At 40.8% G+C, this 26,519-nt stretch overlaps 1 protein-coding gene across 18 annotated transcripts in view; it reads left to right on the forward strand.

Moving 5' to 3' along the window:
• Positions 1-26,519, forward strand: part of CLASP2 (cytoplasmic linker associated protein 2) — a 218,126-nt gene that overhangs the window by 12,553 nt on the left and 179,054 nt on the right. For 17 of the 18 annotated variants that reach the window (XM_059728738.1, XM_059728722.1, XM_059728727.1 and 14 more), the window contains exons 2-6: positions 1,011-1,089; positions 17,615-17,718; positions 20,600-20,691; positions 21,054-21,129; positions 21,928-22,025. In XM_059728738.1, coding sequence (XP_059584721.1) covers positions 1,011-1,089; positions 17,615-17,718; positions 20,600-20,691; positions 21,054-21,129; positions 21,928-22,025 — 449 coding nt within the window. The remainder of the gene's footprint in view (positions 1-1,010; positions 1,090-17,614; positions 17,719-20,599; positions 20,692-21,053; positions 21,130-21,927; positions 22,026-26,519) is intronic. The other variant, XM_059728739.1, reaches the window with a different exon arrangement.

Below are 26,519 nucleotides of genomic sequence, written 5' to 3' on the forward strand. Positions count from 1 at the left end.
CGGTGTAATCGCAGCTTCCAGCTGCCCACCCCAGCACAGGTCCTCCTTGCTGCCCTGCCCCTACATTGGCACAAGCAAAGCCTTCTGGCTCCTTTGGCCAGATCCAGTGGCTCCATCGGCTGCACATTGTCATCCCATGGTCTAGAGCAGGGGTGTCAAAGATGCAGCCCACAAGCCAAATCTAGCCCATGGATCCACATCATCCGGCCCCCAGTGCTGGTCCTGGGTCTTAAGTTGACCTACACATCACACATAATACGTGCCAGGCCAGCCCTGTATGCAGAGCCTGGGACATGTGCCACACAGGACACCCACTCTTAAGACCCATGTTACACACAGTACCCATATGGGCCGGTCCAGGACTGCCCTCTCAATGCTGGATTCAATGCCTGCAGCACCTGCTCTGGCCAGTTTAGTACTGCAGTGTACATGGACCCACTCCAGCTAGACAGGTGCTGCATGGGTTCTGGAGCAGGTGCTGAGTGTGGCTCATAGTGGGTGGCGGGGTCTGTGCATTCCACCATTTGCTGGATCCAGCACCTGCCTTGGCTGATCTGGGACCTGTGCCTGACTGGGGTGGCTACCATTTGCAGCTCGCGTCCTGGACTGGTTGGAGTGGGTGCTGGATCTGGCATGCATGCGGCGAGAGAGGGTTGCCATCAGCCCAGTCCATCCCATGGGGTCAGCCCTGTACCATTTATCCTGTCTGTGAACTGATCCTGCGCCACTTATTTGTGAGCCTGATGAATTTGATATCCTTGGTCTATAGAATATTAAAAAAATCCTTAGTTAAAAATAAATGCTTCCTAAATATTTTGTTGTTTGTTTCATCTATGACTTCTAGAAAATATGAGTTCTTTTAATGTAAAAACTTAATTAAGAAAAGGTGGTTAAATATGGGTGAATGAATTAAAATTTAAGGTTGAGATAGTTATGGATTGGTTAAGACCATATTTTGAAGAACTGTCTAGTGATCTGTTGTGTACATTTAATGCTTTTCATTTCTGCAGGTGGCATTGCTTGGCTTAGATGTTTTAGGTGCCTTTGTCGACAGACTATCAGGACGCTTTAAATCCTATATAGGAACTGGTGAGTGAAGTAAAATTTAATGCCTCTTCTGAGAAAAATGTGGGTAGTCTCTTATTTTTTAGCAGTTGTTTTTATTATTGCAGCCATGTTTGATTAAAAAGTGAACATTTTTCTGAACCGTAGCTCTAATCAAGTACGTATACAGCTGTTATCATACACTTGTATCAGCAGACTCAAGTTCAACATGTCTCATTGCGGTTTGACTTAGTTTCACATTTATTCATAAATTTAATTGTGTTCTGTACATTGTTGTTTTAAGATACCTACTGTAACTTTTCACATATCCTCCTCAATCAAAATAAGGCTTGTACCTTGTTTTTAGAAGGCAGAATATAGGAAAAGATTTTTTTCAGAGTCAGTTCAGCCAAAAGCAACTGTCAGTAGAGCAGTGACTGCCAGAGGATTAACCCTGAACTCTTCTCCCCGCTCCTTTCTGCTTGCTGGCCCTGAGAAATGCAGCAGCCGTTATAGCACAGCATCTCCATGCTTCTCTTCTAACCAAGAAAAATCATCGTTCCTGCTTACGATGCATACCCCAGTTCTGGAGGGCTGATTTTTGGGGAAAAGGTGAATGTGATGTGTGTTGATTAGTCAAGTTTTCAAAAATGTTTTTTTCTGTAAATGGTTCCAAGCTACAGAATTTCTCACTGTTCTCCACGTCAATATTATTTTAAAATAATTTTAAACCATATCATAGCGTTACTTTTGAAGTTATATTAATAAGCTACAGTTTTTAAGATGGCAGTTTTCAGTTGTATAGCATCTTAATCAGGACCCCTTGTGTACAGTGCTTCTGGTAACAAGTCACACAAAAAAATTCACCTCTTTCCACAGAATTTATTTAGGATTTAAACTATCATTAAACAAAATCCGTGTCCTTACTGTTGCAAAGGAATACTCCAAAAATGAACTGACTGCAGATGGATGCAGTGACTTTTTACTGAGTTTGCCAACAACTTGAAACATTGCTCTAAGAAGTATGAACTGGCTTTCCCAATTAGCTGATAGATTTGCTGACTTAAAATGACCAGAAGTAAAACATTGATAGTGAAAACTAATTTTGGAATTTATCAGGAACCTCCAGCTTAATGTCTTTATCCCATAATGCACCTAAAAAATCTTACAATTCGTTGTGCACCCAATACCTGCAGTTATCCAAAATATGATAGCCAAAACCTTTCTTTCAGTACTTTACTTTTTCTTTTTCTTTTTTTGAAAGTCTATAGTACATTGAACATTTAGAAATATTAAATGAGCTGCTACAAGGATTTCTGGACAACTAATTTGAATTCACTGATATATAATATACTTTTCTGCACTTGCTCTGGAACTTAGGCCAGTTTTGTAGAGTTTTTGGCTTTTTAATTTTGGATAATGACAGACCACAGAAATGTATTGGGACCTCATTGTGCTATGCAAGGTATTGACTTCGAGTAGTTTCCTTACCAGTTGGTGCGGAGCCTCAGATTATTATTTTTTTTTTTTTTGTAATATTGTTCTAATGTAATAAAGAGGTATTCTGACTTCTGCTTCGCCCAGTTTACTATAGCTACAGGATCACAGTGTATTAGTTGCCCTATCATTATATAAGTACTCTGTGTTTTGTCTTGCTGTAAGAAAACTACTTCTTGTAACTTACAAAGCAAATGTCAAAAACTCTTGTATCTAAGACAGTGAGCAATTCTGGAGCTGTATAGTAAAGCTTAATTGGAAAGACCTTGCCTTCCACCTTCCCAAGATGTCTGATGTATAAAACAAAAAAATCCATATATTCATTTGGGATTTTTATATGCAAGTCAGGCCCTAAGTCAAAAGAGCATACACTTAACAGCTGTGTTTATCTTCAGATTAATACAGTCCCCCAAGCCTGCCATCCTGCTTGAAGCATACTTTTTTGAACAAGATGCTGATAAGACAGCAGGTTTCTCCATAATGTGACTAGCCTATCAGTAAGAACAGGTTTTTTTGTAAACTAGGGTTAGGGTACAACACAAGTTGTACCATTTTAACTTAGTTTAAAATAACAGCTTCAGTTAAATCAGTGTAGCTTCATGTATAAACCAGGTCATCAATTGAACTGTGATATTTGCCTTTTAAGGAATTATAGAAAGGTAGGGTTGGGGGTAAAGGTAAGTGTTGGGGGACAGAACCTAGTTGCATTTCCTTGAGTTTCATGGCTTTCACGTATTCATAATTTACATGTCAGGGTGATGAGAAAAACAAGAACCAAATACTCTTTACAATCAGTCCATGTGTTAAATTGCTTCTCTGCTTCCTGATATATGGAGTAAAGAGATGGATTGTATTATCTAATAAGTTCTCTTTGCAGTCAGATCTGTATAAAACCACTACTGTTATCTTGCACTGAATACTCAATCACCCTAAACTGATCATTCAGGATTCATATCGATCAGGTGACTTGCCACCTGGCTAAGAGCAAGGATGTTTATTGTATATACCTTGACTTGCAAAAAGCTTTCGATCTGGTATCCCATTATGTTCTTGTGAGAAAGTTGGAAGACTGTGGGCTAACTGTAAGACAGGTGGGTAGGAAGCTGGCTGTGGGGCAGAACCCAGAGGGTTCTAATGAACGGATCTGTGTCAACTTGTCAGGAAGAGGCCAGTGGTGTCCCACAGGGTTGGTGCTTGGTCCAGTGCTATTCAACATATTCATTAATGATTTTATGTGAGAGTGAAGAGCTCACTGGCCAAGTTCATGGACGACACCAAGTTACGGGGAAGCATGGTCATGCTTGAAGATGGGTTGCAGATACAGGTGGACCTAGACAGGGTAGCAAGTTGGGCAGACTGGAACCAGATGAAGTTCAATGTCAAGAAATATAAAGTGCTCCCACCTGGGAATGAACAATCCCCTACACACCTACAGGCTTGGCAATGCCAACCTCACCTGCACTACGAATCAAAGGGATCTGGAGGTAAAAACTGACCACAGTATGAGCATGAGCCGGCAGTGCAATGCTGTAGCCAGCAGGGCCAACAATACAATTGATGCATCTCCAGCAAAACCAAAGAAGTGATTCTCCCAGTCTACTCTGCGTTGGTGAGATTGCAGCAAGAGTATTGTGTCCAGTTCTGGGTGCCATGCTTTAACAAGGATGTGGTAAAGCTTGATGGAGTCCAGAGAAGGGCCACCCGTATGATCAGAGACTTGCATGGCAAGCCGTACGAGGAAAGGCTGAGGGATCTGGGACTCTAGAAGGCTGAGAGGGGACTTGGTAGCAGCTTACCACTACATCAGAAGTATCTATCAAGGGCTCAGTGAACAACTGTTCACCAGGTCACCCTTGGGAAAAACTAGGAGTATTGGTCAAAAACTCCTGGAATACTGTTTCAGTATCAACATTAAGAAAAACTGTTTCAGAACTGTGGAATAAGCTCCCTCCAGAGGTGGTGTAATCACCTACCTTGGAAATCTTCAAGAGGAGACTGGACAGGCACCTTGCTGGGGTCACCTGACTCCCAGTTGTCTTTCCTGCCTGGTGCAGGGGGCTGGACCTAGTGATCTTCTGAGGTCCCTTCCAGCCTTACAGTCTATAAATATGCCTTATGTTAACTCTGTTTGTATGACAAATGATCTTTGCTTAAAATATTTTGCCAGTAGTTGGGAGGACACCACTTTTTCCTCTGTCATCTAGTTCAGTGCTTCTCAAACTATCTGATGTGGCGGACCCGCAAATTTTTTTCCAGTGGGCCAGGGACCGGTGCCCGGTTTAGCCGGTGGCAGCAACTGTGTGTAACAGCTCTACGCAAATGCACGACTGGCTGTTTCTTTCTCTTTCCTCACCTTGCACGACGTGACGTCACCTGGAGTGTTGGAACGTACGAACTGTGGCGCCATGACATATCAGTGTTATGCTTCTGAAAATGTATTTCTTTCTTTCCTGGCAACTCACTGCGGACCGGCGACGGGTGGCTGCCGGTCCGCGGACCACCACTTTGAGAAGCACTGATCTAGTTCCTTGCTTCTCTGTAGCCCATTTTGTATAGTTGAGATGTTTTTAGTAGTTAAGTATATTATAGCTCTCAGGCTCGATGTAACGGGGGCTCAGACAGGAGCCCTGTTACTTAAGTAAAATGGGGCAGGGTTGACCTGAGAATGAATCCTGCCAGGTGGAGGGACTTACACATTTGAGAAAGGATAGGGTGATTAGCCCGCCAAAACCGCCATAAAAGCTGGCAGCAGGAAAAGACTTGTTGCCTTTGGGCACTCGAGAATGGACGGAGGGTGATCAAGACCCCAGAGGAGAGGACACGAGTGGCTGGACCTGTGACCCAAGAGGACGCTGAGACCGAGGGACTCTGGAGGACAGCAGGTCAGACGCGAGACTAGTCTCTTAGCTTTGGATTTCAGCTGTTTCAGTGAGTCCAGAGAAGAGCCAAGGCTCTGCGACACAGCTTGGCAGAGGGATTCCTGAGTGAAGAGGGTGTCTCGGGGCGAGACACCGGCAGAGGAGACTAGTACCAACCCCTGAGCTTGTCGAGACTGTTTCAGTGCCATAAGTGTTGGCACAGACGACGGGGGAGCAGCCAGGGCTGCTCCTGGCACAAGACGCTTATAAAGAATAAAGAGGCATGGCGAGCGCATACCACTAATGAAGTAATTAGCGACAATGAGTGGTTGAAGTATCCAAGTGACTGTGTGTTTAAAAATTCTTATCTATAACCCAGGTGCTCCTCACCAATAAAGTAATTGGTGAGGCAACTGATGCAGTAACTCCTGTGAAAGTACAGAAAATAAACTAAACCCTTTGAGCATGTAACATCCGGGTGGCAGTTATTAATCTTGAACATCAAAAGGACACTGATTCACTTCCTTTTCTTCTTCATCCAAGTTGTGGCAGGTGAGTACAGAGGGAGAGACATACCTAAGATTGCCCAACCTGCTCACAGTCAACACGGAAAGCCTGTAACACATTTGTGTCCAATTAATAATCAAGTTGCACCATTTTGGGGTGAAGCTCTAGACATAAATAGTTATGTCCTTGTTGTTTGTTTGTTGCATAATATCTGGATGTGAAAAACTGCCTACTGGGAGGGATTAGGTCTAGGAAAAATTCCTAGTAAGCTCTTTTGTGGATACACCATTTCCAAGTTTTCATAGTCATGCAACAGGAAAAATGAGTATTTATTTTTTTTCATATGGTTGCCTTGATGTTTTGACTTTGCTAAGCTTCTAGTTAAGGCATGTGAAGACATTCAGTGATGTGGTTTGGTGGTCAGTCTTATCCTATAGCTTCACAATTCAGGCTAGCAGATGAGGGAAAACAAGGGTCATGTTAAGAGAAGGGGAATATTATAGGAGGCATAAAGCTGCTGCTTCTGCCTGGCAGGGCCAGGCCAGGTTGGGGCCACTGCTGCTGCTACCACCACTGCCTGACTTGGAACTGAGCAGCAGACGGTAAGTGGTGTAGGAAGCGGGGCAGGCACAGGGTGGAGCAGGAGGTGAGGGGACAGGGAATGGGGAGGCACAGGCATGGGGGGCAGGGAGTAAGTGGCAGGGTGTCAGGCACTGTGGGGACAAGTGGCAAAGGGGAGTAGGGAGTTGCGGGGGGGCGGGGGCAAATGACTGGTAACATGCTCAGGAGGGCAGGCCGAGAGGGCAAAGGGAAGAGGTCTATCCCCCTGCCCCCTACCACAGCAGTGAAAACTAAATTAAGAGGACCTTCCACTAATTAGATTGTATACGTAAAAAATTATGTTTTAAAAATTTCCATGTACAGAATTTCATTATTGGGGAGGTTGTCTTATATTTAAAGTCATCTTAGATTCAGGTAAATATGGTACTTTTGCAGCACAGAGGTTAGGGGATATTTTTAGATAATGTAATATGACTGGGAAATGCTTATCAAAGGCATTCCATTTTGTTTTTATGTTCCAGCAAGTCATTTCTGTGGCTTGGACTTTTTAGTAAAAAAGGCAGTGTTACATACATATGGCCAAATAAGACCATTTTATGATATTATTTATTACTCTGTCCCATTTTTCTAGGGCCAAATTGCTACCTTTTTTAGATAATGCATCTGGAACTTTTAAAAATCAATTTTATGAACTGACTGGAAATATCAGCCTTTTAGAGTGTGTGTGTGTGTGTGTGTGTGTGTGTGTGTGTGTGTTTCTCTAATAATATAACAGAAAATCTTTTTCTTTTTTCTTTTCTTTTGTTGGTCTTGCATAAATAAGCCCCTTTCTTTCATTTGATACATTGTTTTTTCTGAGATACTGGAATATTCCTATGCGAGATACTTAGCTCAGTAATTAATGGGCATATAACATTACCTAACTAATGTGTCAAAACATGTCTTTATCTTCCATTTAGTTTTCAGTGCTGTTACCATGGGGATAGTTTTCTTTAAGTGAGTAGGAAATAGCTGAAATGATTTAAAAAGTCCACTCCCTTACCATTAATAGGTGTTTTGTTAAGAAGCAGAAATAAAGCAAAGGTTTTATAACCTGTATAGCTTTATGACTTACCCATAGGTTAAGTTTGGCCACAGTCAGTACAGGAGTTCAGGGACAATTTTATTACGATCTGAAGTACCTCTGGGCCAGTTCTGGACTGCTGGGCTCTTCACGGGCTGCATCCAGTCTAAGTGGCAGCAGTAGAGAAAGCAGTGCCAGCACAGGGGTTAAGGCAGTCATTTCTTGTGCCCCTGTTGCTGACACATGTGTCCCTCAGGGCTCCATTGCTGGAAGTTTGGTGGCAGGCCACACTTCTGCTTGCCCCTCCTGGATTCCTAGCTGCTCTGAGAGTCCCACAGGCTGGATGTAGCCTATAGCCTATGTGTTTGACACCCCTGAAGTGGATTAAATAACTTATATTTTTTAGTGTCAGTCTTCTAACCAGTGTTGGAACCAGTGTAATTTTTCATTTGTGCATAAGGGCACAATTAAAACAGGATCCAGAAGTGGCACTGACAGAAATAGCCCCAAACGGGAAGACAGACAGGAAGATCGAAAGAGGGGACCAGGAGGGACGGAACATACATCTTCCTCCCAACTAAATAAATTTATTACTGCAAAGACATGGCAGGTGAGGACCCACTGGAATCTGACTCAGTAGCAGGCTGTCTTTACCTTGAGCAACAGCGACATCCAAAAAACCCATATGGACCAGATGCACAGCCAGTTAGAGAGGCACACAAGCATTTTTCCCATACCATATCCTGTGTTTACAAGTTGATTAGTATTTTAATCAGTTCATAATAGGGATTAAAATGATAATATTTTGTAGTAGTACTACAGGATGATTAGTTATGCCCCTGGGCACAGAATTCTAAATGAGTACTGTATTTTCCAAAAGGAGAGGAGATTATATTAACCAGTCTCCCAAAAGAAATTCCCAACCCTGTTCCTGTAACCACAGGTGTCACTTTAATTAATGTTGTGGTTCATGGAATCAGGACTTCCCATTTGTTCTTTGTCTATGAACAGTGCAATATGGAAAAACAAGTTTAAATTGAGTGAACTTTGTGGTCACTTGTAGGTTTCTAGCATACTGGCAAAATAAAGGCTTATATGAGAAGAAATGAGCAGTAAGCCTCAGTTTTGTTTAAACCATTTTAGTCTGCTGAAAGGAGAGAGGGGACTGAGTTATAGATGGTGGTTACTGAGAAAGATGTAGCATTCAAATCTATCTGCTGCTTATGGAAATCTTGGTCTAAATCAGGGGTGGTTAACCCAGTGGCCTGTGCCACTTCTAGCATGCATGCAGCTTGTGTGTGGCACACGGCAGGTACAGTAAAAAGTCCACTCCCTTAACATTAATAGGTGTTTTGTTAAGAAGCAGAAATAAGGAGCATAAATCAGAGCAACAGATTGGGGAGGGGTATGGAACTGGAGTGGCATGGGTTGGGTGTGGGGCTTACCTTGTGGCATGCCCGAATCGTTTGTCATGAACATGAAGTCAGCATAACATCATACATACTTAGAAACCTGTTTTTGGTTAGGAGATCTCATGTTGCTAGAGGGGATGGTGAGAGTGAAGAATAACAATACAGGATTAAATTACAAATTTGGAGGCCCTGTAGCCTTTGAACAAATAGTCTGTTTCAGTTTTATGGTAACAGTTTATCAAGAGGGTTTTCTGTTTGTTCTTTTAGCATATGACTTCCATGTGCAGTCTTCATGTATGCTATGAAACACATAATCTGCAAGCGTATGATAAAAATAAAAGGAAACTGAAAAATCATTTAAAGCACTGAGTAATAAGCTTGTTTTACTATAGCAGCTTTCAGACTTGTCACACATTTATCATGCCAGGCACAAAATCTGTTTTAATTTTTTTTAAATTTAGTACTTTCATGATTTCTCTGTCTTGTGTTGGGACAGTAGGAGAGGAGTAATTTTGCAAAGATATACTGTAGTTGCTGCTCTTTACTCCCTGTGCAAAACAATAAATATTTAATGTTTGAGTTCTTAAAAATAAATAAATACATTTATTCATTCAGTTTAAATGTTGCTCTATATCTATATCTAGATATGGCAGTATTTAAATTAAATGCTTTGAGACATTTAAAGGAATAAATGAGGCCAGCATATTCAGACTTCTGGCTGTGGTTCATCATCTAAACAATGTGGTCTTATCTTTCCTTTTCTGCTTTTTTTTTTAAAGGGGTACTGAGCTTCCTTGGCCTCCAGTGACTTTGAAAGTGATGGGATATATATTTAAGTGCATAAATTTTGGTATCTAAACTTTTAAATACTGACCTAAATATTGTCTTGGTTATATAACTCTAACTTCAAAAAATAAACAAAATCAAGACTGAATCCTGTTTAGTGATTATCAACTCATGTTTTTAGAAGAAAAATATCTCCATTTCTACATGTCACATGCTACAGTTTAAATAAGATTCATTATTCTTTTTATCTGTGGCTTTAATGACATATGGAGCATTTTTAATCTATTTTATATTTCTGTCAAGAGCTGACTTAACTTTGAATATCTTGGTTATAAATGCTTTGGAAAATAATCACCATTGGTTTCCCTATAAATTACTATTTTCTTGTATTTAAAAATAAAAAACTAGGAGTAATCTGGAAATTGTACTATTGAGCATACTAGTAAAGAAAAAAAACTTGCATATTGAAAAGCTAGACAAGTAAACCTTTCCATGCAAGCCAAAAAGTCTTGCACGAAGTACTGTTTTGCATCTTAATGACCTGGAAATTCAAAGAAAGTCAGAATCCAGTCCTTTGTCAAACTCTGGCTTTTTGTAGTGTTGCCTGTTGATCTCAAACTAGTCTTCTGTGTGTGCCCACACTTGCAAGATTTAACTTTATAAAACCTTACATGATTAGGTTTCAGGTCTAGTCAACTAGATGACACTTACCTGAGAAGCACTGATAATGAAATGGATGGCATTAAGATGCTTTAAGATGCACAATTTAAGATGCTTTCCTGGTTCAGTGGAGTATGTTGATATTTAGTCTTCTATTTTAAGTGAGAAAAATAAACCTACAGTCTTACACTATTTTTGAATAAAGACTCCTTTCTTGATTTGCCTAATGTAGGAAAATTTAAAAGAAAATGCTTTGCTATATTTATATTGTCCAATGACTTAAGCTGCATTGTGCAGCATGTCCTTGAAAATCCTAGGATTATATTTATTTTGCTTGCAGGAAATTACTAACAGGAATAGTCTCTAAGTGAATTGAATAATAGTAATTGTACTATCTTCCTTTTACTTCTTTTCATCCTCTGGCTCCTTTTAAGGTCTTAGACTTATCAACTTGTCAAACAGATGACTTGTTGTGAGCTGCAGACTGAAAGGGTCTGACCTCAACCTTGTTGTTCATCCCCACAACTGTTTGGAGTCAGACTCTGCTTTCCTGTTATACAGAACCAGAAGACCACACGTATATTAATAAATGCTCCTTTTTCCTCATTGTGGGCTTTGACCCTCCCATAGTCGATGTATACCCATTCCCCTGAGTCTCTTGCTGAAGTGGCAGGGGTGCTGAAGATGGGCCTGGGAACAAAAATTAATGACGTTACTGGACACTAGGAGCTAGGAACTTAACACAGACATAGACTTCATAAGTCATTATAACTGACTTCTGTGAGGGCCAGCTGTTTTGGTAGGCATGCCACAAATTAGCTCTGCACCCTGCCTGAGTGACACTTCAGTCCCCTTCCTCTGCCTGATCTACTGCTCTGCTTTCTGCCGTGTTTGCCATGGCCACCCTTCTTCTCGCTGATCCCTGCTAATCTTTGCACTCCACAGGTGACAACAAACCTCTTGAATGGTCTCGGTCTTCCACTTATCAGGTTGTCCTCCCTATTACATTTCTCTTGTCTGATACCAGCTACCTGGTAATATCTCTTATTTCCTGTTTTTATTTGCATATGGAGTTTTTTCATAAGCCTTTGTTTTATCCGCTATTTAACTCTGCTGTGTCTGTCTATATTCTCAGAGACTTGAAGAAAGAATATAGTAGTATCCTGAAAGCCCGTGTCCCTCCCAGTGGTGCAGGAGGGTCCAATAAAATATATCGCCAACAAAAATCAGTCTCTTGCATTTTTCTTGGGCCATTCCTGGGCCTCACAATACCTTCTTCTACGGATGTGGCTTGGGTCTCACCTTAAAAAGAATGGCAATGGTATAGTGAGCAATGAGAGCCGGGCCAGCATAAAGACCTACGGGAAAATCCTTCCTGGCTGCCCTTTAGGGGACTCATTTTACAGGTGGGACATGTCAGGGTTGTTGTGTGGAGCAGCTATCACCACCACCACCCACTTCAGCAGGCCATTTTGCTTGTGTGACAAAAGTAGCTTACACAGCTCTGTAGTGCAACAGTGCACATGGAGAAAGCTCTGTGGATCTTCTCTCTCTCCTAGGCATATTGTATATAACAATATCAGCAGCCACTCTAGTTGTAGAGGCAGCTCTCTACTTCCCCTCCTTAGTAGTTTTGGCCAATTCCTACTGCTGCTATTAGTATATGCAAGTCTTTGCAGGAAGTGGGAGATGTCACTGCAGATATTTAACCTCACATTGCATGTGGGACTCTTTTATATGTTTTGCATGTATAAAAAGGCTGGGGGCATTTGTTTGTTTTAATCAAAAAGTAGTTTCTACAAACATTGGTGTCATGACCCAAAGGTCTGATTTTTTTTTTTTGTGTGTGCGCGCTTCGGCACTCGAATTATCCCCGTGGGTTTACAGCTTCATTGCACGGTGGAGTTCTGCTGTGCAGAGAACCCGCGTGCAAAGGAGTGTTCCCGCCACTTTGCAGCAATCTTTGCAGGGTGCATTTTCTTTGCAACACAGAAATGCACGGTGCAAAGATTTCCCGCTTGTCGTATGCAAATTTGTGCCCCGCAGTTGGCTAGTTCTAAATTATTCACACGTGGTGGCTAGCGATTGGCCTGCTAGCCGTATAAGAGGCTTGAGCAGTTTCCGCCCAAGCCGAAGAGGACTCTGCATCCATCTCATGGGGACTCTGGGTGTGCGCGGCAGGGTAATAGAAACCCTGTGTGCTGCTCAGAGGAGTTTGGTGGCCTGATCCACTGCCCACCTCTTCCCGTCTCCGAACGGAGCCTGCTATAAGACGTATCGACGAGTTTAATGCGCGCTTGTCCTGGACCTCCGGAGTTCTGTCTACGTGGAGCCTAGCAAACTCCACGTGATTGTTCGTGTTTTGTCTGCGTGGAGCCTAGCAAACTCCACGTGTGTTCGTGTTTTCTGTTGTAACCGCAACTCAAGCAAGTTCTCAGCCTGCACCGCGACCATCTCGGTGTAAGTAAAACAATCTTAAAATCAACCGTTACGTGTCTGTGCCTAATTCTAGCTCGGCGACCTCCCTCTCCGACCCGGCCCGCACAATTGGAACTCATGTAGGAAAGACTCTTAATTTTCTTTGGGTGATAGGTGTTTTGTAGACCTTTAATTCTGCATCATCCTAAAGCAAACTGAAAATATCCAGAGTTGACGCAGATAACCATGATAAAGTATAGATGCAACAGACATTTACGCAGGCTAAACTTCACTAACCTGGAGAGTGTAGACAAATGGAGGAACTCTGATAGTAAAACTGAAATTCAGAGCTTTTCTATATCAGGAGTGGTTGATCTATGGCATGAGTGCTGTAAGTGACGTGGGCAACGTCTGTGTTTGTCACATGGCAGATTGGGGAGGGGGCAGGCAGCACAGTGGTAAATAGGGCAAGGAGCACAGGACAGGAAACAGAAAGCAGAGCAGCAGATCAGGTGGGAGGAGGATCAGAGTGGCACTTGAGGGGGTAGAACTGTTTGGTGGCAAAGGTTAGCCCCCATTGTTCAGTGTCATTCACTACTAGTGGAGGTCATGGACACTAGCAGTTCAACAAGCTTTAAAATGAATTGGATAACTTTCTGAGTATTAACATTTGCAGTTACAAGAATAAAATATTAATATAAAAATAGAAACTATGATAAAAACTGATAGTCATGGCTGTTCTCGATTTTAGTCATTACTGGCATGACAGGTTAGGGGAGAGAAAATTGACAATGTTATGGCAATTATGTAGATTATGAGCTGGGGATATACAGGTCAGGGGCACATGAATAAATTATACTCGTGACAGACAAAGATCTGGTGGGGGGGTTTTGGTTTGTTTTTTGTTTTAAATAAGCTGTGGAAATATTCTGCCCTGAAACATGTTTTTTCTCCTAGCCCAAATTCACCTCTGGATGAATTGGGGCTAAATTTACCAACCTCTCAAATGCCTGCCTTAAAGTGCAGAGCCTGCTTGTTTCTTTCGTTTTCATTGCAGACTGTTTGTTGTGCACAACTGCCACATTGAGATTTTACATCAGGTTTATGCCTTGAGCTTTCCCTGTACGCTTTTGTGATTATAGTCACAGACCAGGAGTGAAATGCAAGTAGATTTCAGTATAAAGATAACTTAGGTGGTTAATGGACAAGAAAGTAGTTGTTATGAAAGCAAGCATACAGCTTTTATACTTTCCAGACTGTAATTTTAAATTGTTAGAAAACGGCAAATGGTATCCTTATTTATTCATTTATTAACGTTTTGCTTATGCTTTTTGTTAAACAGCTGCATTAAGATCATAATTGGAATTGGGTGCCTGTGATGACTTTGGCCAGACACTTGCTTCCAGCTTCACAGCTGTTGGTTCCCACAGAGAATCAGGCCCTTAATATAGGATTCATGAAATGTGCATCCTAGTCATAAAGGTTGGCTTTGAAAGTTATATTTTTGTGCCCAGTTTTTTTTCTTTTTGAAGGAAAGGGTATGCAAGCTAGAGCTGAACGCTCTAAAATCGAGACTCTTGGGTCCAGCATACTTATTTATTTTATTATTTATTTCTTAAGAGATTATAACAAGTTTAGGTGCTAGCATATTTTGAAATCAGTTTCATTTTTAGAGAAAAATACTAAAATATAACTAATACAAATCAAAATGTAATTAAAAAGAATTGTATCAGCCTTATCTGTCTGATTTCAGGTTTCTTCTCATATCCTGCCTTCTTAGTGCTTTTGAGTAATGATGACATTAGTACTGTATCTCTTTATGCATTCTGCCTTCTTGTCAAATCTATTTCCATTTCTCACCATTGGTTTCTGTACCTGGCTTTCTGTATCCCCCATCTTATCCAGTTTGTCCAGTATCACCACTAGCTGGCTCCCTCCTGTAACATTTTCTTCAGTTGAATCACAGTCTCCTGTTGGCGCTCTACTGTTTCACACTTCAATTTTACCACAAGCCCATTCTCATCAGGGTCCTCACCTCAGTCTGCTCTCCTCCGTGTCTGTGCCCCAGCTCTTATCCTCTGTATTTTTCAGTCATTTGGCTTCATTCTCTTCATTGTTGCTTTGGGCCCAGCAGGGAGGTTGAGAGAATAGAGGGGACAGGCTTCCTGCCATCAGTGCTATTTTAGTGCTGTTAGGGGAATGGAATATATTTAGTAATTTAGTGGAGACGGCAGATATTATTCTGCTCATCACTAGGAGCTGTGATGGGATGGAGCATGCTTAGTGAGGACTGAATCCTATTGAGCATTGAAAAAGCTATAAGCCTTTTAGGATGCTTAAACTTGATGACTGACAGATGAAGGTAAAGTGATCATTCAACTAAAAACAAATTGCCTGGGAGCAAGTGATCACAGTCTAATATTATTTTGTACAAAAATAATATAATGCTGAGTAATGTATGGTGCTTTAAAGAGGTCGGTTCTCCAAACCTGAAAATAATAATGAACAAAATTGAGGGGGAGGAAAAAGATGAATACAAAAATGTGAATAACTAGTACTTTAAGGATTCTTTAAGCCCCCCTAAATAATTCTTCAATTATGAGGTTTCTCACTTTAATAAAAAAAAAAAAGAGCGAGAGCATCTAGTTTAAATGGGAAGCGAAGGCAGCTATAAATATGCACATATGTATGTGCATAAGAAATGGGGGACTTGGTAGCAATATAAAAGGACAGTTAAGATGCAGACACTTGAGAGAAGGTGAAGGTATTACTGAAGTGCATAGCTAATAAAATTAAGGGCAATAAGGAATATTTCAAATATATTGGCAACAAACTAAATCCTAGTAGTGATATCAATCTGATAGTAGAAAAAGACGGTAAATTGTTGAATACGACAAAGACGAGGCCAAAGTAGTCTGCCTCTACCACATCCTCGAGTAATGAATTCCACAAGTTACCTACACATTCCATAAAAAAGTACTCTCTTGCTAGTTTTAAACCTGTTGCGTATTAATTTCAGTGTTGTTCGGTAGTTCTAGTATACTGGGTCTTGGTGAACAGCAGTTTGTTATTCACTTGGTCTATATCCTTCATGATTTTAGAGACCTCTCACATTTTTTCCCCTCAGCCTTCTTTCCAGGCTGAAGAGTCCTAGCCTTTTTAGTCTGTCTTGATCATTCTGCTTCCCTTCTCTGTACCTTTTCTAATTCTGTTACAGCCTTTTTGAGATGTGGAGACCAGAACTTCACACACAATTCAAGATGTGGTTGCACCATGGATTTGTAAAATGGTGTGATAATGATCTCTGTTTTGTTTTCAGTTCCCTTCTTAATGATGGCCAACATTTTTACTGACTTTCTGTTCAGTGCCGCACACTGAGCTGACATTTTTAGAGAACTGTCTACAATGACTCCATGACCTCTTTCCTGAGTCGTAATATAAAAATGTAATACCAATTTCCATTAGTTAATTTTGAGTTCAGGACATGAAATACAAACGTTTAGTGCAGGGGTCAGCAACCTGTGGCTTATGGGCCAATGTAGCCAGCATAGAGATTTTATCCATCCCATTTAGCCGGAGAGATGGCAGCAATTGGTAAGGGGTGTGCGGGGAGAAATAGGTGCAGCAATCAACATAGGGAGGGAATTAGTGCCAGTGGCTTGCTGTATACCCAAGCTCTGTTAATTCAGCCTGCCATTGCTGGCCTCACAGGTGGAGTAAATATTACATGGTGGGCACATCTACATGAGATGTTTACTGTGGAGCTGCCTAATTGGCTCCACAGTAAAGTCTCATTGCCTACATGTATGGCCCTTTTAGGCCACAAGAAACTAATTAACTCCACCACAGGTTAGTACTTCTAAATACAAGTACTGTCCTGTGGCGGAGTTCTTTAGTGCACCGTAGTGCATGTGTAGACACTGACTGGGCTGGCTGGGGTACATGGGTGCTTCAGTGTGGGTGGCTGCCTGCTGGCTAGCCCTGCACTGGAGCAGCCTTGTGCCCCAGCCAGTCCCTCTGCAGCGTGTTGAGCTAGGTCAGAGCAGCCCCGGGCTGACAGGCTGACCCTCCAGGACTCTGCCAGTTGGGGCTGCTCTGATCCAGTCCAACATGCTGCGGTCCCAGGTGCATGTCCAAATGTGGCACCCAGGAGCAATAAACTCCAGTGCAACATGCACGGGAGTTTATTGCTTTGTACTAATAGCTCGCATGGATGCACCCAATATGTTAGGAAGCTGTCGTTTTAATATTGCAACCATTTTTTAAAATTATTGTTCTCATGGAAGGCTCATCCTTAATTTGATGATGCATTTGTGACTGAGGATTGTACAAATTAAAAAAATTGTCCTACTTGGAACGTGCTTGTTTGAAATATAAAGCTAAAGGAGGTATTAGAAATACGATACACAATTACAGAGGAACGCCTCTGGTGAAAACAGTTTCATCCCTGCATGCTCTACCCTAGTTTTTTACCTTGGGCAAAATGTTCTTTTTCTGATGTAATATTGGTTGACAAGCCTATGTAAATTGTCCTTTTCTGAATATCACATTGAAGTCACACGTGTGGTTGTTAGGAAGGAAAAGTATATCAGTCTTAACATTTTTAAAATAAACCTGTTTTTTAATAGCAATATCAATTAAAATAAGTATGAGTTGTAAAAATACTGTGACTTTTTTAATAATCCTGACTTGATTTTTGAAGCAGATATAAGATTTTTCTGATTCATAAAGCATGTTTTCTATACTTATTTGCAGATTCTTAAATTGGTGAATATGTATTTGATTAATTCTTTTTCTTTGTCATATAGTTCTTCTACCTTTGATAGATCGGATGGGAGATGCCAAAGACCAAGTTCGAGAGCAAGCCCAGAATCTTATATTGAAATTAATGGACCAGACAGCATCACCAATGGTATGATCACTTCTGGAAATCCAGACTTAGGCCTTTATCTGCTTTTACTCACAAACATTACTTTGTACGAATGAGTAATGGTATTGAAGTCAAAGCATGTAAATGTTAGTGGGATCATGGTTTTAAAGCAAAATAGTCCAAAACTATTAATAAATTATTTGAAGATTAGAAATCTGGTAGAAAGCAAACAAGGTTCTTTGGATAAATCCAATATCTTCTGTTAGAGCAACTTAAATAGTCAGTAAAATTCTTAAGCTTTTGGGCACAAACACCCTTCGTCAGGCTGAGGAAGTGTCTGCAAATGGTCTGTGCTCTTCCTGAATGGAGTGGCAAAGCAGCCAGAGGCCAGTATGTATGCAAGAAAGCCAGTCAGTGAAAATGTAGTCAGTTAAAACTGACTAGCCTTCTTGCATATGAACTGGCCTCTGGCTGCTTTACCACTCCAACTATTTGAGTTGGTCTAATAAAAGATATAGGATTGACCCAAAGAAACTTGTCTGCCTATGTCCTTAGACCAATATGGCTACAAACCCACACTCCTGGTAGAAAGCAATGCACTTCTCTGATAATACTTAGATAGCATAACTATATCTTGACTAGTTGGGGTAAACAGGTGAGAGGGTAAGAAACTCTATTTGTTTTCTGTTAGTCTCCAAGCCTATAGCCTATTTTGTTTACATTTTTTTTTTTTCATTCTATGTAATAAATCCTTCTGTTGTTTGACTTGATTTCCGATGGAAAGAGTGATTTCCTGGCAAGTGATATTCTAGGCTGACTCTCCACAGAGTGAGGCACCAATACTTTCTTCCACAACTCAAAGCAGGGGCCACTTGGGGCCAGCTGGGTTCCCTCACGTAGCTGCAGAGTATAATGTAAGGGCAGAGGAATTGAGGTGCTGGGATAGGAAACTACTTTTGGAGCAATCGGTCTGTTCCTTGGGCAAGTGACAGTGCAGTGGGGAGAAACTCAGGGCTCTGGAGGTCTGCTGATTTGTGACATTGGTATTTTACTTAAAATGTTATCTCTGAGATTACAGTTAATACTTCAAAACTGAGCTACATATTCCTTTTACAGTGCTCAGTGCAATGGAATCCTCTTTATGACTGGACCTTCTAGATACTTGTGTAATGTTCATATTTGTATAGATGGTAAAATTGTAAGACTGCCTAACAGCATTTTGTATGTCTTAAACATCCTGAGTAATGTTGCTTAAAATATTGGTTGCCAGTGGGCATGCAGCTGATAACTTGACTGTTATGAAGATTTTCTTAAGAAATAATTCATAAGTTTAGGCAACAGAATGAATGCGGACACTGGTTCACAAAAACAGAAAGAGGCTTTTCAGTTGTTAGAACATGTAGTCAGATGTAGGACTAAACCCTATGCAGTAGGACCTACATCTAGCAGGGAGTTTTAATTGGCAAACTTCATCCTTAGTTAGAAAAAAATGAGCATTTTATTTCTGTAGTAGAAGTAATGTTAGTCGTGAAAGGAAAGCTTTTTAAAAACCTTTTACATACTAAAGGATGGGCTAATTGGGGCCTGATGTTTTCTTCTTTGCAACCTGTTGTTGTTTATTTGTGCTGTTTTACCAAGCATATGCTGCTGCCCTCCTCTAGTTCATTCTGTTTACATATGATACAGTATAAAAAATTTTCAAATTATGCTTAACATTTTAATCTCTTAACCCTTTTTTCAGGGTATCTGTTCTAAGCTGTAGCTATCTAATTATTAAAGATTGAAGTTTATATAGACAATATTCCCTGGTTATATGACCTGCTGGTACTGTTTGTTTGCTTTATTATTTTGCAGCAAGACAAATGAAATTTTAATGACTTATAGGATAAAATTATTTGTTAGATGTGATCATGCTATGTTGCAATTGCAGTATTTGGAGAGTGTATTGTAGGATGCTGAGTAGACTGAGTAGTGTGCTATTGCTCAGGCAGGGTGCAGTTGTTGCTAGGCAACATTTTCTCAGATGCTTGCTGGATTATAATGGCAGCACTGCAGTTGGGGGTTGCAGCTTGATCACTAGAAATCCAGGTCTTATAAACTCCCAGTTTGCAGCATTAGCAAGGGTGATTTGATATAAAGCTCCAGAGCTACTGACAATTGGATAATTAAAAAGATAGTGATAAGTGACCAAATAAAAGACAGGCAACGGTATTGCAGGAGAGCAAGTGAGGGATTGTTTAGCTTAAAAGTCATAATGCAGGAAATCACGAGAGATCAACATAAAAGGGGAAATAAAGCAGAGAAGAAAGTAGAAGCAGGATAAATGAATGGGCAAGAAAAAAAATTCCCGATGAAGAAATGTGGAACACGGAAAGCAAGATTAAATGTACAGTGATCAGTTGGGTTTGGATAAGAGGAAACGAAAACTGGTTCTTGCAAGAAATTTTATAAGAAGTATGTGAAACATCAAAGAAAATGGGTAGCAAATGCCTTTCAAACCATATTAGTTTGAAACTGAAGCTGGCTTTGCTGTTGTGCATCAAAAAGTAATATTTAAAAATAGTAAAAAATAAGTGAAATATTGTACTATATTTTACAGGGACAAACCTTTTAATATTTCTGGCATAGTGTATTTTCTACTAAAAATAAATAATACATATGTAAGGAAAATGTTGGTTAGTGTTCCATACTGTATATCATGTAAAATAACCTAATTTAAAAAAAAAACAACCCAAAACACTGCCCTGCCCCCCCCCTAAATCCCCCCAAAACCCAACCTATTCCAGTAACCAGAACAAAACTGTTTTGATTTAGTTTTCTATGTATGCAGAAGCTGGTGGTCCAAATATCATTATAGAAGATGAACAGAATTATATTGCATTGTGAGCCTAGTAATTAAAAACAATTGTTTTTGTTTTAATAGTACATTTGGGAACGCCTTGCTGTTGGTTTTAAACACAAGAATAACCGATCCCGAGAGGGAGTGTGCTTGTGTCTCATTGCAACCTTGAACGCGTAAGTTTTCTTGTTTCTTTTGGTCGTAAAGTATTATAATTAGTATCCTATCTTGTTTCTTAATCGCTTCTTTTTTTCTGAATATAACAGTTTAAGAAGCCTGATGTCTTTGCAAAATTCTTTTTTAAAAAGTGGAAAGTCTGCACACACATACTTTCTGAACTTTCTACAGTTTTCTGAAAGAATGATGCAAAGGCATGAGAAACTTTGGCTTCATTTAAAAAAAAAAATGTAACTAATGGACCAGAGCAGGGACTCCAATCCATGTAAACGTTTATTGATGGTAAGCTACAAGGTCGTTTGCTCGTAAAACATCTTTTTTTCCCTGTTGGCATGACACTTATTTTTGTTTGTTATTGCAGTTATGGTGCACAATCGTTAATCCTCAACAAATTGGTTCCACATTTATGCATCTTGTTTGGAGACTCCAATAGTCCGGTAAGCATTTTATTGCTTGAGCAATTGTATTTTGATATGAGAGAGAGATAACTAATGTCTTACACTTAAGTTTTCTCTCTGGTTTTGTTTGTCCATGTCCATCTTATTTAGTCATGCAGCTTAGTTTTCTTGCTGATCCATTTTTGCACATAAAGACAGTTGTGGGGAAACAGTTCTGATAGTATTTCTTTTTAAATTGGGTTTGTTAGAGTGCTCTCAGTACAGTTGTTTCCTATCTCTGGTAGGTTGAATTGAATCATTGCTAGATACAATTGTTTTCTGTAAACAGGAAGGACTGCCCTCCAAAAGGAGACTTAACTGACATTTTTAGGCCTTCATCAGTTTAACTAAGGAAGTATATTATCAAGTAGAAGTTGAACCCTGTCTGCATGCAGTTTTTTTGGGAGGATTAAGAATTTACAGCTTAATTTAATCTCCAGGATGAAAATAGGGACAAATCACTTTAGTCTCTTGGACTATAAGATAGTCTTCAACAAGAAGTTGTTGAAGTTCATTTTCTGGTTCACTTAAAATTAGGCTGGGCAAAGCATTGCAAAATGTATTAAGCATAATAGAGCTTTGCCAGAGGATGGACTAGATAGTATGTTTCAGCTTCAGAGCATCTTTAATTTGTAACTTTATTTTCCATCCTTACGTTTCCAGCTGTTTGAAGTTAACCTGCATGCTGGGTTGGCATAAAGTGTCTGATAGATGGCTTATTTGGGCTACTATTTCACATATTTTATTACTTTTGTAATTTCTGTTAAAAAGTCCTTCAATTTTAATATGCATTCGCAGGTGAGAGATGCTGCATTATTGGCAATTGTGGAGATTTATAGACATGTAGGGGAGAGAGTACGAGTAGACCTCAACAAAAGGGGAATTCCCTCTGCAAGGTGAGCTGTTTAATTTTTATCACTAAATTATGATTAGTGTCTAGAATGCATTAAAAGTATGCCTTTGTTAAGTGTTTCATACCATTTTGATACCATCCGCCAGTACATTTTTCTTCTATCATGCTCTTTTAAACTTTGTAGGCCAACAAAAGTAATATCTGCCAGAGCCTTCCAGTATTTATTCTGCCATCTTAAAACAATAATAAAAAATACTGTATAGTTTTTTCTTGCCCTTCCCATAAGTTTGATTTATTGTCAAAGTTGTGAACATATTGTCTAGGTTCCCTGGCATTTTGGCAACCATATGGTGCTTGATTGTTGTCTTAGTTTGTAGTTTCCCTGTGAACATTCATTTTGGTGGCTTTTTCCTATTAGAACAGGATTGTTTTCAAAGGAAAAATAAAGAAGGAACTTCAAGGTGTCGGAGCCGAGGGGCTGTGGCCAGCAGCCCGGGCACGTGGGCCGGGGAAGTCAGCACGGCGAACTAGAATTAGGCACTGACGCGTGGAGGTTGATTAAAGATTATTTTACTTACTCCGTAGATGGTCGCGGTACAGGCAGGAAAACTTGCTTGGTTACAGTTGTAGACAGAAGAAAAGAAGAAAACTCGAACGATGAGAGCTCTTTAAATTGATACGAGAGTCCGTGCTGTGACTCTCAACGAGCGCGCAGGGCAGGGGTACGTCAAGGATCGTCCGGTGACGGGGAGAGATTCTTGATGGCTGATCAAACCATCATTCGGTCCGAGATATACGTAGAAATCCACGAGATGATTGTGGACTCCTTGCTGGAATTCTCTCGGATTTCTCCCGGAATTCTCAGAATCTGGGTTCTCAGGATCCTCCTGAGATTCTCGGAGATCTCCGACTTGGGCAGAAACTGCTCAAGCCTCTTATACGGCTAGCAAGCCAGTTGCTAGCCGCCACGTGGGAATAATTTAGAAACAGCCAATAATGGGACATAAATTTGCATGCGAGCGGCAGGAACTCCTTTGCACCAGGGTTTTCTGTCTGCAGCTGAGAATTACACCGTGCAAAGAAAGCTCCATGTGGCGGGAAATAATTCTGCAGTGCCAAAGCACGCACACAATCATTGGGTAATGACACAAGGAAGTGCCATTCTTGTTCTGTCAGATGACTGTGCGTGTCCTGACAATCAGTCATGATTGCGCATTAAGGAATACCTTTAAGTATCATTACTATTCTAAAACCCATGGAAAGCTCTCAAATCCTCCGAGAACCTTCTCCGAATCTGGTCAGAAGTTTGTCATGGAACAAGCAGATGCATCAGATGTATCAATCCCTGAGTGCTGAGAATGAGCTGTGATGTGCATTCTAAAGTCTGTGATACCGTGTTCTGCTTCAATAGCAGAGGCAAAATCTCTAGAGAGGTGGTAAGTCAGTGACAGCTAGCAGCTTCCAGGCTGGTGTTTATGAAAGCACCAGACTCCTGGCAGCACAATGTCAAAGCCTTAGGGTCTTTCTGTCTGCATTTATCATAGGAGCAAGATTCCTAGGTGACTGCCTGATTCCTTGAAGCTGCTGTGACAAGCTCAATGCTTGCTCCAAGACATTCCTTTTGCATTTACTAGGAAGAGTAGGGATAGTTCCTCTTATCACTGGACAGTTTTTTTTGCTTAAAATTATTGGGGAAGCTGAAGATCAGAGTAATATAGGCTACTAATGTTTGGCTTGGTATGGCCTGTTTTAATGTCTTTTTAGTGATACAGCTGCTATTTCCCAGTGTCATCAAATGCTATCAAAGATAGTTGAAATTGGCCATAGAGTGTGCTACAGATATGGCTGTGAATCAAGGACGACTTTGTAATAAGATTGCTCACCCTTAGCATCTTCTTTTTGACCACTCAGTATAGGTATGGGACCTTCTCACACAGGTCCTGCTTTCTTCTAGGCAATCAAGATCAAATATATCTAATATTATTTCTGTCTGAGTCTCCCCTATTTCCCCCCTCCCCTCCACCTCACCCACCCATATTAACAGTTTGTTAATTGCTGGATTTAGAGGGAAAATGAGTATCTTTAATGGCACATAGATTTAAAATCTGAACTGTGATTATGGGACTTGCTGACAGGAGCAGTTTACCAATCTGCAACTCAGCTTTTCCCAATCAAACGACAGGAAAAGCCATGAAAAAGAAAAGACCTCTACTGTGGTCTTTACTCCTTCTGAAGAGACATGCTAAGATTTTATTTAAGTCTGTATGGGTGTAATCTGATTTGAAATCAGTTAGTAGTATCTTTTCCTGGTTGCTATGGTGGTAAAGAAGAGTGTTGCTTCTCCCCACCCTCAGGCCCGGTCCTCTCCTGCATCTGGCCCAGGCTCGCTCCTCCCTTCCCCTTGCTGCTGTGGTGGGGAGAGGGGGAGTGGGCCTAGACCCTAAGCACCAGGAGGGAAGCGGGGAGTGGGCCCGCACGGGGGGAGGGGCATGGGGCTCCATCCATGCCTGCACTCTTTTCCTCCTTTCTCCCCCACCCCCAGTCATTCTTGATGGGCAATTGGCTAGTACTTTCAGAAGGGCAGTAAGTCAGCAAGTGGCAGCCCAGGCTGCCAAAAATTTTGGGGCCTGACCTCCCTGTCCCCAAATGAAGTAACCTCAGTGTATCTCAAGATCCCAGTGCAGGTAAACATCACTCTCACATTTCATTTAGAAATATTTTCGTCTAACCTGATGACAGGTCGGGGACAAGCTGCAGTTGGGAAATAGTATCTAATTTTATTGATTGATTGATTTTGCCTAAATCAGAGTGCCCATAGATATTCCTGTGTGCTCTAAAAAGTCTGTTACCCTGTTTCCCCAAAACATTTTCCTGATTCAAATTAGTAGGTGAATTGTTCTCAAGCTTTTTAGACTTAAGACATCCCTCATTGAACTTGAGGCATTCCTTAGAAGTTGCTAGCTCTTAGTTTTCACTTGTTTTTTGAATAGGAAAAGTACCTTATTTATTCAAATCAAAGATGATATTTTTTTTCCTTCCCATTCAGCTTGGAGGAATAAAAGCCCCTCATCTTGGATTCCATTACAAAGTAGGGGATGAGGAGGGGGACACGCAGTTACTGTGGCTTAGAATCTGGCCCTGAGCCTGGGTTGGGGCCAGAGTCAGAGCTGCAATCTCTCCCTTCATCCTGCTCCTTAAAAACTTAAGTTGACCCTCCAATAATTAGGTTCTATACATGGAAAATTATAACAAAATTATAAGTTTTCCCTATATAGAATTTAATTACTGAGGCAGGAGAGGGGTTCTGAAATTCAAAACTATCTTGGATTCAGGTAAACTTGGTAATAGAGTAATTTTTCCATTGCAGAACATTCAGAATATCTCAAAAGATCAACTATATTTAACACTATGGATTCCTATTTGAAATTCTTGGATTTATCTTGTGAATCACATTTGCACGCCTAACAGTGCTAACATTATGTGACACCCTTGAATGGATGTCCTGGCCCCCTGGTTGAGAATCATTGTACTAGGCATTGCTTAAACAAGCAGGGAGGTTCTGGATTGTGGAGTCTGTCAGGAAGCTTTTCAAGTAGGAAACTGGTTCTGTTCCACACTTTATTTTCAGTTATTTTTGTATCTAGCAGACGAGGAGAATGCATTAATAGATAAGCTGAATATATTCTGTGGTAGATCCCAAGTTGCATCTAGGTCAGGGAAGGCTAGAGAGATCATTCACCTGAACATAATGCTGCTAGTCTTCTTTCCAAAGGTAAAATCCCTGCATGCTTTTTAAACCACTTCCACTGGTAATAAAAGAATAGGCAAATATTAAGAAAGATCTGGTCGCTCAGTCCTATGGTCCACAGAAGCATGGTTACCTGTTCTGTTGCAGATGGTACAAGTCAGTCTTTACCATATTGAGAGTCTGACATCCATCATTATTCTGACGCACTGATTTTTGCCTGTGTGTACTGCTAACTTCTATGACTTGAATGTGTCATAAATGGTCTACTTTCTGAACACTATTTTCAAAGTGTGTTCAAAAGTGGACTTTTAAGTTGTAAAGTTGTAAGATTATGTATGTACTAGACAGCCCCAAGTCCCACCTGCCTACTGCCCTGGTTGGACAGCAGCCCTAGCCCTGCTCAGCTACCTTCTTTCCTCCCTCCCTGTGGGGCTTCATTCCCCACTCCCCCAACTTACCTGTGGGGGAGCTGAAGTGCTGTCCACACTGCCTGGCTGCCATATGCATGTGTAGCACGCATGTGCATGTGACACCCCCTGCTGGATTGCCTTCCTCCTGCTCCCCCCAGCCCCTTGCAGGCTAGAATTCTGCCAGCCTGCATGGGAAAACCTGCTGTTTTTCTCCTTAAAAAGAACAAAATTGTGTTTTTCTTCTTAAAATGAGAAAATCTGCATTTTACTGTGTTTTTCTGTGGCAAACTGAAAACCATAATTGCTTTAATTACCATGTTATTTGATCTTTTGGGATGGATCTTAGTGAAACAGTTGCACTTAATTTAATTGACTTTGA

Source organism: Alligator mississippiensis, chromosome 5, assembly GCF_030867095.1.
Source record: "Alligator mississippiensis isolate rAllMis1 chromosome 5, rAllMis1, whole genome shotgun sequence".
In the NCBI taxonomy this organism is placed as follows: Eukaryota; Metazoa; Chordata; order Crocodylia; family Alligatoridae; genus Alligator; species Alligator mississippiensis.